The sequence below is a fragment of the Sorex araneus genome, chromosome 6 (genome assembly GCF_027595985.1).
Source record: "Sorex araneus isolate mSorAra2 chromosome 6, mSorAra2.pri, whole genome shotgun sequence".
Classification (NCBI taxonomy): domain Eukaryota; kingdom Metazoa; phylum Chordata; class Mammalia; order Eulipotyphla; family Soricidae; genus Sorex; species Sorex araneus.
This window is the reverse complement of record NC_073307.1, coordinates 107875744-107887847: the sequence shown is the minus strand read 5'-3', so window position 1 is coordinate 107887847 and position 12104 is coordinate 107875744. Positions and strand designations below refer to the sequence as shown.

The following is a 12104-nucleotide window of genomic DNA, read 5'->3' as shown; positions in this document are numbered from 1 at the left end:
CAAGGCAAAATCTTTTTCAAGCATCCTACTGCTTTCTTTCTAAAAACAAACTCTTCATTCTCTTGAAATTTTCAGTTCCTTGAAAATGTTATTCATCAACTTCTAAAATAGCTTCTTCTGACTAATTTCCACTCAAATATCTAGTTGATCAGCATTTTTTAAATTCTTCCAACAAGTATCCTAAGTCACAACTTTGCCATTTTCATATTCCACCTCATTTGAATAACGACAATTGCACCTCTCTACACTTATCTTCCTGTTTTCACTCTTACTCTTGGTCATCTTGTATAATCCCTTCATATAACCACAAAGTTCTCTTGAAAACAAGAGCTGCTTGTATCACACTTGTATGTTATTATTTTTAATTGTGTTACATATACCGTAAGAAGCCTGCATGATTTTAGAACCTGCTTCTCTCTCCAATTTATCTTAATTAGTTCCTACTGCATTAGACTCTTTTATTTTCTGAGAAAGTATGATCCTTTTTAATTAGAGACTCGTATATATTATATTCTTTATTTGGATTTTCTTCACAGTTCCTTCAGATAATGCATGCCCATCCTCTATAACTGAGTTAAAAATTGTGTTTTGGGGATATGGTGCCACCAGCAGGTCAACCTGTACCTGCGGAGTGAGTGCATCATCAGCCTGATGGTGCCTTCAGGCTTCCTGACACCCCAAAGTTGCCGCTGTGTCTTTGTCCGAACCCCAACAACTTGGGACCAAGTTTACCAAGAAATTAAATTATTAAAAGTTAAGTATGGGGGAAGTTGTGCCCATAAGCCACCTCTGGCTCAGCTATACAAGCTCATTTATTGGCCTTATTTCAGAGGCCCATAGATAAATCTTGAAAGAGATCAAAAGCCGCAGTTAAGCTCAGACCTGCGCATGGCTGAACAGACAGGGGTAAATCAGAGGGTGGCGGGTTGGCCTGTGCCTACCCAAGCAGAGCCCCCAGCAGCCACTTGCTTCCACAATCCAAAATCACAGCCATACTCCTGGCCTGACTCCACCATCTCAGGACAAACCTCACCAAGATATACTCTGCTGAAAATTCTAGCATGTGGGTTTTGTGATGGAAACCTCCAAGCTTTCTCAGAGTTCGGGTAGACTACCTCCCCCACTCCCCAATACACATGGAAACACAGGCAGTCACCCCCACAAACCAACTCCAGTGCCACCCGGTAAGCTCTACTATTGGCCTTGCTTCAGATACCCATAAATAAATCTCAAAAGAGATCAAAAGTCAGAGACACAACAGTGAGTCCCCAGAAGTCACCACAGTGCAGGAGATCTCTCCAGGCCCCATACTGAGCCAATTTCACTGGGGCACCCCAGATGGAGCAGGTGCTGTGTCCCCACCTACTCCAGATGGAATCCCGGCAACCAAAAGCTTCCACAGCAAGGCCCAGGTATGTGGGTTCCAGGACTAAATCTCCATGCTGCGTGGCAGCAGAGGTTTAGCGCTATCCTCACTGATTCCCCGCCCTCTCATCTGCCTGGCCATCACACCCACAATATGCCTTCAGGTGCCATCTTACTGCACCAACAGCTCTGGTCCAGAGATGCCCAGTTGAATCCCAAAATGGATTAGTGCCCTACAGAAACATCTCTGGAACCCAACCATTTACAACCTAAGATTCCAGAAGCGTAGGGCCATGGCACCCATGATGTTCAAAATGAATAGTGGACAATAAATGATGTAGCATAATCCCCTGGCAGGGAGGGTTGAATGGTGATGGGGAAATTTGAGCAAAACTTAATGCCCAAAAGTAAAGAGATAGTATTGGGGAAATTTCCTGCCATGGAGGCAGGGTAAGAACTGGGATAGGGGGTATACTGGGGACACCGGTGGTGGAAAGTGTTCACTGGTGGAGGAATGGGTGTTCAATGATTATATGGCTGAATCTCAAACATGAAAGCTTTGTAACTGTATCTCATGGTGATTCAATAAAAAAAAGTAATGTGGAGTTCATGCCCAATTCAATCAACTTAATCAATGGCTGAATAAATAACAGCCATTTATTTTTCAGAAAGACAGTATTAATTACCAATTTATAAAATTGCTGTCCTTTAGATTTGTAATTTCGGTTACAAATTTCACAATTTTACAATTTGTACATTTCAAATTTGTAATTATATCTATTTTGATAAGCTTCTTACAATATGCTGGCTATATACCTCATATACTATTTATAGCTAAATGTTGTCATAAACTCTATAAATTCTATACTTTCCTATACTCTCCTATAAAGTGCCTTCTATTCAATAGACATGAGAAAAAATGGTTAATTTTCTATCTCAAGATTTTCTCTGTCAAGTAAACAATAATAAAAGAACCTGGTGTCTATTCTCTCATCATTTCTAGTTTTAGTGGAAGAGAAGGAATAATCAAACTGAAATATGAGGAGAGAAAAATACTATCTGTTTTTGGAAGGTATAATAGATTGTTCCCTTGTTTTATGTATCTCTTTTTTTTTTTGCACGAAGAACTAACTTAGTCTTGCATCACTGTAATTGACTTGGTCATTACGTGGAAGTTACCCACTGATTTATAAGGTATATTCTTTCATTTTCACCTTAAGAAGTATAGAATTCTATTTTGCCATACAGATACTAGTTTTCTTAACGAGTTCAAAAGTTTGAGTGGAAGAAAGTGTGAGACTATATATTAAGTTTCCTCAAAGGTACTGCAGCTTCAGAAGACAATGGCAGAGAAAGAGATTGCATAGATTGCACTGTTTTCTCTTTTTTCTTTTTCCATTGATTAAGTTATACCCCATCTTTCAGAAGAAGTAAAACTATAAAGCAGAGACAAATCTAAGATTATTTCACAAAGGAGTCAGCTGATATTAAGGGAAATATTAGAAGTGGGGATGATATGTGCTCTTAAAATGTGGTAAGTACCTATTTGGTGATTTTTTTATGAATGAAAGAACATAATTTTATATAGTAGACTGAAAAACTAGTTCTGGCTTACAAAGGGCTATAACTTTGAAGAGTCAATCTAGAAGAAACCCAATTTTTAACATGTTTTTTTGAACTACAACAACAAAAACCTCAGGAGTCAGACAGTACAGAGGTATAGACACTTGCCCTGCATATGGCCTGCATGAGTTCAATTCTTGACAACACCCATGGTTTTCTGAGCACTTCCAGGATTGATCTTTAACCACAGAGCCATGGAGTAATACATGAACAATGCTTAATGTGGCCCCAAAACAGAACAATTTTTTTAAAGTACACTTTTAATCTTATATACATATAAATGATAGCTATACATTTTTGCTTTATTTTTCTTTCTCTTATTTTTGGGGGCCCATTTTAAGTTCTAATTCATTTTTACAATCATATAGAATATTAACCTGTTTGAAAAAAATCAAACAATGTTTAGACAAATTTAGCTTATATTACTGTCTCTGTTCTCTCCCATTCCATATATATCTATGCATATGTATATCATATATATGTATGTATCTATAGTTAGTATTTTTAAATTTCATAGATATTTATTGAGTGTTTGTAAAAAGATTTGCAAATGTTTTATGTATGTTTAAAAGAAAATATAGGTTTTATTGTGGGCAGCCACATGGTCTTTTGACCTCCCATGGAATCCAGTCGGTAACAGCTCTAGTCCAGCAGTCGTCTCTAAATCGCATTATGTGTCCCTCCCATCTGATTTTCGACACCTTGGCAAACAAGGCAGTGTCCCTGATTCTTGATCGTCAATGAAGTTTCCTTCTCTCACTTGAGTGAAACATGATGCAGCTGAATCTCACAAAGAAAATGTTCATGAAAAACAAACTAGTTCCTGATGTTCCATTTGCCCTCTATGGAACGAACATCTCCAAATGCAGCAGCTATGTGTACCTGGGTTGAGAATTCAACATGACAAATGACCTGGCATCTGAACTACACATGAGGAAGAGAGTGGCTTGGAATGCCTGCAAGAGAGTCAAAGAAGTGGTTAAGAGGATGAAGAACCTCTTGTTCTGGGCACATCTTTTAGACTCCACCATTCTTTCTGCACTTACATATGCCTCAGAGACCTTGGCCCTATGAAAACAGGATGAGAACGCTAGTCAGGTATCCCAAAGAGGAATAGAAAGAGCTATGCTTGGAGTGACACTTTTCACTCACATGAGAGAAGGAATCCAGAGTTCTGACCTCTGTTGACGATCAAGAATCAGGGATGCTGTTTCATTTGGCAAGACGTTGAAAATCAGAGTGGCAGGACACATAATGCGATTTAGAGATGACCACTGGACTAGAGCTGTTACTGACTGAATTCCACGGGATGTCAAAAGAATGCGTGGCCACCCACCTACAAGATGATCATACTTTTTTATCAAGACCCTAAATGAACAGTTTGAGTCTCTTCCTGTTCCTGGAGTAAGCAGACACCATTAGCCTATACTAGCATGCAACAGGGACAATTAGAGACTTTACTGACGCCCGCATGAGCAAATTGATGAACAAGGGGATGACAAGTGATACAAGTGATGTCTATGAGGAAAGGAGAGAACTCATATAATTTTTTTATATTATTCCCAAATGTTTTCTAGCTCTTGTACAAAAGATAGTAGTATCATGGGAAATAATACCAGTTTTGTATCTGACATACATTTAATAATGACAAAGGTGACTGTGCCTCATTAAAGTCAAGTCTCAATTCAACACCATCTCTTATATTACTAAAAATAAATAGGGGAATAAAATGATATGAAACTTTGTGAAAACTCACCATTCCTTTTTTAGTAATTTTCTATATTTATGTGACAATATCCTGACCCATAGGGCTAGATTTTTCACATGGTCCATGTAGTTATTCCATAGTAGAAATTAAGGGTTCTCTGGAAACCCGGACATTTCTTTATTCTTATAAATGCATGTTTTGTAAGCTTCTCCCAATGTTTGAGCTATCCTACAGTGGTCTTAAAACTGAACAATGAACCTTACACCTGATAGAGTAATACAAGTCAATAGTGAGCTGACAGGTATTAAATATCTGTCATACCACTTGAGAATTGGGCATTAAAGTCTTCTTTCAGATATTATATTTTAGATTATATATATATTTAGACAAATAGGATTATTCTAAATCTGGGATATGACTAAGGTTCCAAAGGAAAAAACTTAATTGATTATAGCACAGCTTAAAAAAGAACCATTTTCTCTCTTGACAACAACAAAAACATGAAGGAGCAAAGAATTTTATTCCACAAACTCTAGTTTCACTTGCTTTTTAAAGCTCTGTAGATGGTTAATTTTTTATCGTTCTTCTATGTTAAGCAAAACAAATTGCAATTCTTATTTTCCAGCCAAATCAGCAGAGTACTTATTTTTCTCATAATAGTTGTGTGGAACCAGGGTTACAAATTAGAAAATGATTCCAGAGAAGGTAAGAGAGATAGTTTTAGTACTAGATCAAAGTTAGAGTATTAGCTTAGTTCTACTCCAATTGATCTTAAATAAGTCACTTAATGCATACCATTTTATTTTATTTTAAAAATATGAGTAATGATAATGAGTCACATTAAATATAAAAACAAAAATTATTGACTTTTTTGAAAAGGCCAGAAGGAAAAATGGTGAAAGTTCCAAACAAAAAAATTTATCAAGGATATATAATAGAATGAACAAAGTGTGGATTCAATAAAGAAATTTCAATGGGAAATATAGAAATATTTTCTAATGTCTATATTACTATTGAACAATGGATTTAAATGACACTCTGTTAGAATGTTTTAAAATGTGAAAAAAATAAAATTTATTAAAGCATTGAGTTATTGTAATTATAGCAGCAAAACTACATAAAAATATAACTGCATTTCCTTGACATGTGAATTTGTCCTTGTATTCTATATGGTCCAAATAGTAGATTATTAAAGACATTTTCTAATCTTTTATTTTTCAAGCTTAATTTTTATTTATTTCAAATTTAATATTTTATTTATGTTTTTAGAGATTATTTAAAATCAATAAATCTTTACTTGAGCATCATACTAAGATTTTTTAGAAGTTTACAGAAGCCATGTGGAATAATAAATGTTTTACTACATGCTTCTTTCTGCTCCAAGAATAAAACTCCACTTTCATCAGTTTATTCATTGCTAGATGCTTGTGAGAAATATTTTCCTTTCTATTATAGCAACTTATATGAAGATGGTAATTACATAATGTTACTGCTAATTTAAGAAAACTGGAAAAAATAAAATTGTGATCTAAATCATTATTCAGTACTTTCAAAAAGCCAAGTTTAGATCAAATAGATCATTGTTTCAAGTATCTTTTTAGGCTCAAAGTTAATTCTTAAATGACTGCCACAACCGCCTCAAATGAACAATATTTGAAACTTTTCAATGGAGAAATACTGAGGGACAGTGCCTCTCCACTCATGAGGAGACTTAAACTAAAGCAAGCATTCTAATGCTTTCTAATCTTGATCCTGTTATCAAGAAGAAAGAACAGTGTGGATGACTTGATTTCTTCTCAACACAAAACTTACAGACTTTTTTCTTTGTTGATATGAAATTGGGAATTAAGGCTATTCATAGAATTGTGTATGTGTTTACAGCAGAATTACAAAACGTCCCATGGTATCTCATTGTGTGCAGAGAAAATAGAGTGAACTGTGCCCAAGGAGAGCCCTGGGGAATGTCCTGTTTGCATAATCTCTCAGGACCTCATCTTTCAAGAATCCTCTTACAAATAGATTCAGTTCAGTGTTAGTTCTCAAAAACACAGAAGACTTAAAATCAATTGAGGGTATAATCAGAATAAGGTGGAATGGAGCCGACCAGATGTCTGGTGAAGGCCCAGCTGCTAGGAAAGAGAACTGAGAGTCACCAGGATACAATATTGAATTCTAGATCTGCAACTTGAACCTCTGGATTTCGTTTTACTGTTCTCAGTGTGACTCCCTTTCACCTGTCCTTCCTTGTCACAAGAACAAACATATCTCAGGCCTCCAGGTAAGCAAAAGGAAGGTTCTGAAAAGAATAAGTCTTTCCAGAACCTTTTTATTTTTCAATGTCTGTCATGGAGAAAAACTGTAGCACTGTAGCACCGTCCTCCTGTTGTTCATCGATTCGCTCAAGCGGGCACCAGTAATGTTTCCATTGTGAGACTTGTTGTTACTGTTTTTGGCATATAGAATACACCATGGGTAGCTTGCCAGGCTCTGCAGTGCAGACGAAACACTCTTGGTTGCTTGCTGGGCTCTTCAAGAGGGACAGAGGAGTTGAACCTGTGGCAGCCACGTGCAAGGCAAATGCCTACCTGCTGTGTTATTATCTACATTTTTATAACCTGCAGTACACATGAGAGAGGGGATTTGCCCTTTCCTCTCTTTAGATTCTTTATTATTTTTTTTTTGGTTTTTGGGGTCACACCTGGCGATGCACAGGGGTTACTCCTGGCTCTGCACTCAGGAATCACCCCTGGCCATGCTCAGGGGACCATATGGGATGCCGGGATTCGAACCCTGGTCGGCCGTGTGCAAGGCAAACGCCCTACCCGCTGTGCTATCGCTCCAGCCCCTCTTTAGATTCTTTAGACCTATAAATATTACTACTAGGAACCTACTGATGGGGTTACATTGTGTGCCTAAGAGTAAAAGAAACAAAACAAATGTGACCTATTGTATTAGCTATTAGCTACCCTTTATTTGAGTATTTTGACTTTTGGTCCAAAGCAAGGGGTGTTCAAGGCTTAGCCCTGGGTTCTGCTTCAGGAGTCACACATGGTGGTACTTGGGGGACCACATGTGGTGCTGGGGCTTGAACCCCAGGCAGTCATATCCAAGGCAAACATCTTACCCACTAGCTAAACATCAGGCCCATTAGGTACTTTTTCAGCAACAAAACTTTTCAGCATCTTGAAATTTTATTCCTGTTATTGAAGATATTTGCTCACTTTTTGCTTTTCCCACACTCTTTGTTAGTGATTCTCACTTGAATCTCAAGCACTACCAGGATACAGTGCAGAGCTTCTTGCCTTTTTCTACTCATTATCTGGAAAATGGGAAATAGCATGAGCTTACAGAAGACTAACATGGGTGTGTAGGTACCTTTCTGCCCCAGTATGCTACTAGCTAGGTTGCTGCAACCTTGCAGAAATGTACCTTGGGGTTCTGAAAGAGAAAGAGAAGAAGAATTGATTGTTGAGGGTCTGTTCCTATTTATACTAGAACAACTACAGTCTCAACCATATCAGTAGTCCATATAACCATAGCTATTATGAAATACAAGTCAATATTAATAGAACAGTACATGTGAAAATGAGCCATTCATTGCTGTGTTTCATAACTAAGGAGTGAAAATGCATATAAAATTACAGAGAGGGAACATAAATGTAATACCAGGGCTAAAGCATACGCTGATTCTGCTTTGATCCCTGGGTACCACATAGTCCCCTAAGCATTGCAGGGTGCTGTTCTGGAGTCTTCTGTATCCCACCTACTGTGGCCCTGGAGGCCTCAGGAGTACATTAGTGATGGCTCTGGTAATTCTTGGCATAGTAACTCCAGACCCTCAGGCTCTAGTGTTGGTTGAACTGCAAGCTCAGTTGTCTGGGAACACTGGCCAGGGCCTCCAGGGCTCCAGGACTTTTTGAGAATAGCTTGTTAAAAAACCTCAGGCCAAAAATGTTACTAGAAAATTGTATCAGTGGTTTGTTAGTCTAAGTTGTTAAGAACTTTTTCCTTAGAAAATTTTATTTTAGAATATTTATATAATGGTCCACAGGAAGGAATTTATTTTCTTTTTTCTTTTTCTTTTTTTCTTTTTGGGTCACACCCGGCAATGTACAGGAGTACTCCTGGCTTGGCACTCCGGAATTACTCCTGGCAATGCTCAGGGGACCATATGGGATGCTGGGAATCAAACCCAGGTCGGCCACGTGCAAGGCAAATGCCCTACCCGCTGTGCTATGACTCCAGCCCTAGAATTTATTTTCTAATATAAACTAGTACACACTTAATAATGAGAACACATACATACACACTTAAATTTGACTGAAACACATTTTCTGAATTGTGTATTACCGAAGATTTTAATTTCAGAGCTGTGAGATATATTCCTGGGACTACATGGTCCTCCAAGACTTGTCTGGTGCAGATTCGAGACTCCAGGGCACTAATGGGTATGGCTCTGGAGATCCCCAGTACCACTTCAGGGCCCAGGGATCTTGGGAATTATAAGGCTTTTCCTCTCAGCAGCTCATCTCCTGCCCTTGATTGGAACCAAAAACCAGTTTGAATGAGAATCACCAGTGTGCCCACTGGGTTTCATAACTACTGCCTTCAGGATCTTCATAAATGAAGGTTCTTTTTATTTCAGTCTTTTTAGTCTGTTGGCACTAATTAATCAACTCATATCCTACTATGATGTCATAAATCACAGTGTCAAAAAAACTGATGAATTAAGCAAGCAAGTTGTTGTTGCCTGAGGCTTTTTTCTTGATCTTTCTGTGTATTCTATTTCACACTATCAAAAAAAGATATTTCTTTGATTTTGTTTGCAGAATAAACTTTGATTAATAATCCTGCGGAGTCAGTGGATCATCTCTTCAGAAGGAATCTAGTTTTGAATACAATCTAGAGAGAAATTCAGAAATAGAAATCCCACTATTACCCAGTTGCTTTTTCTTTTTCTTTTCTTTTGTTTTCAAGCAGTGACAGGGATGGAATCTAGAAATTCATATATGCAAGGTAAATGCTCTGACAGGTTGAGTCAAAACCCTGGTCTCCACTAACCTTGAAATCAAGTTATACTTGGCATCTTATGAGCCTTCAATCAAACCATAAAAAATTGTGCAGGATTTCTCCTGTACTTCCTCCACCATATTCAGTTTTATCTGGAAAAACAAACCATAATGGTTTTAGGAAATATCAGGACTATGGATTGCAATAATCTAAAATGGTTTCTTAATTTCCCTTGCTACCAGGATGATAAAGGATTCCTTAAAAGCATAAAAGAAATGTGAAAAACAATGAGCTGACTGGTAAGTGAAAAAGAAAGAAGGAAAGAAAAAAATGTAAGTTTTCTACTGATGTTAAAAATCCTTTTACTTTTTCAGGTCCCTATAATCTGTTAATCTGAAATGTAAACATTCTATTGAAGTTAGAACCCTTTATTTTTTCAGATCTCTATAATCCGTTAAAAAAATCCTTTTGGGGAGGACTGGAATGATAGCACAGTGGGTAGGGCATTTGGCTTGCCAACCAGGTTTGATTCCCAGCATCCCATATGGTCCCCTGAGCACCGCCAGGAGTAATTCCTGAGTGTAGAGCCAGGAGAAACACCTGTGCATTGCCGGTGTGACCCAAAAAGCAAAAAAAAAAATTCTTTTTTTTTTTGATCAGACATATCATGTATTTTTCTATATGACACATCTAATTATTAATGTATAGAGCCTGGAGAGATAGCACAGTGAGTAGAGCGTTTGCGTTGCATGCAGGCCGACCCAGGTTTGATTCCCAGCATCCCATATGGTCTCCTGAGCATCGACAGGAGTGATTTCTGTGTGCAGAGCCAGGAGTAACCCCTGAACATCACTGGGTGTGACCCAAAAAGCAAAAATAAATAAATAAGTATTAACATAATCTTTGATCTACTGCTATATTATTGATAGTGTCCTGACACTAAGATCTCCAAAAAAGCACATTCCAGATTTTTCTATACTGCAAATTAAATGATTTCATCAAGAATACAAGGATGTAATCTTCAGAAAATTGTGTTTGTATTTTCAGGATTTTTAAAAATATTTTTTAGTTGTTCCAGTGAAGTCTTTACTTTCAGGGTGTAATACTTCATCATAGTCAAGTAATGCGTTCTCTACTTATGCTGATTCATCAAGAATAATAGACATCTATGGGCGCAGAAAACCAAACCTACCTGACTGAATTCATCTTGCTGGGACTTTCTTCAGATCAGCACACCCAGGTCCTGTTGTTTGTGTTATTTCTCATCATCTACCTATTGACTATTCTTGGAAATCTGCTCATCATGGTGCTACTTCACTTCGACTCTCGACTTCATATACCAATGTACTTTTTTCTTAAAAACCTATCGTTTGTCGACCTCTGTTTCTCTACAGTAATTGTCCCCCAGATGTTATTTCATCTGCTGTCAATGAGAAAAAGTATTACCTTTACTAGATGTTCAGCTCAGATGTTTTTTTTCCTTTTAGTTGGGTGTACAGAGAGTTCTCTCCTAGCAGTGATGTCCTATGATCGCTATGTAGCTGTCTGCAAACCTCTGCACTATTCTACCCTCCTGAACCAGAGAGTTTGTGTCCATCTAGTACTAGGATCCTGGGCCTGTGGCGCGCTTGTGTCTGTAGTGGATACGGCATTTACTTTATGTGTCCCATACCGGGAGCAGAACGTAATTAATCATTATTTCTGTGAACCTCCTGCACTCCTGAAGTTGGCTTCAGAGGAAACCTACAAAGCTGAGATGGCCATCTTTGCAATGGGTGTGCTAATACTCCTTGGCCCCGTCTCTCTCATCCTCTTCTCCTATTGGAATGTTATCTCCACAGTAGTGCTGATGAAGTCAGGGCAACGTAGGCTCAAAGTCTTTTCTACCTGTGGTACTCATCTCATCGTTGTCGTCTTAATCTATGGGTCAACGATATATACCTACATGCAGCCTAATACAAAGAAAAAAAATAAATGGGATAAAATGGTCTCCGTGTTCTATTCAGTCATAACCTCTATGCTAAATCCATTCATTTATAGCCTGAGGAACAAAGATGTAAAGGAAGCATTTAGGAAGGTGTTTGGAAGATAGAGATCTCAGAAAGAGAATCTCTAAGCTGATGCAAGTGCAGGAACATGCATGACTCCTATAGTATTAAACACTAATAACATCTTCTCTAATATCAGTCACAGATATCAATAAAGTCATACTGACTCCCCTGTATCTTAAAAAAAATTCAGGTTCGTGCAATGTTATCTGTTCAAATTTAATGTTTGCTTTGAAATTTACCTACCATGTAGCAATCTTCGGATAATATATAAATAGACTTATGTTTTGGGTTAATTTTTTAATGCCTTTTATTTTTTTCTATAAAATAGTGAGTAGAGCATTGTTTTT

General features: G+C 37.6%; 1 protein-coding gene across 1 annotated transcript; it reads left to right on the top strand.

The window, feature by feature from the left end:
* Nucleotides 1-10874: 10874 nt before the first annotated feature.
* On the top strand, nt 10875-11798 carry LOC101551501 (olfactory receptor 2D3-like). The gene has a single exon (XM_004613650.2). The coding sequence runs from the start codon at nt 10875-10877 to the stop codon at nt 11796-11798; it is 924 nt and encodes a 307-aa protein (XP_004613707.2).
* The last annotated feature ends 306 nt before the right edge of the window (nt 11799-12104 follow it).

What these genes read in the sequence shown, in the direction of transcription:
- LOC101551501 (XM_004613650.2), top strand. Translation starts at nt 10,875, where the DNA reads ATGGGCGCAGAAAACCAAACCTACCTGACTGAATTCATCTTGCTGGGA.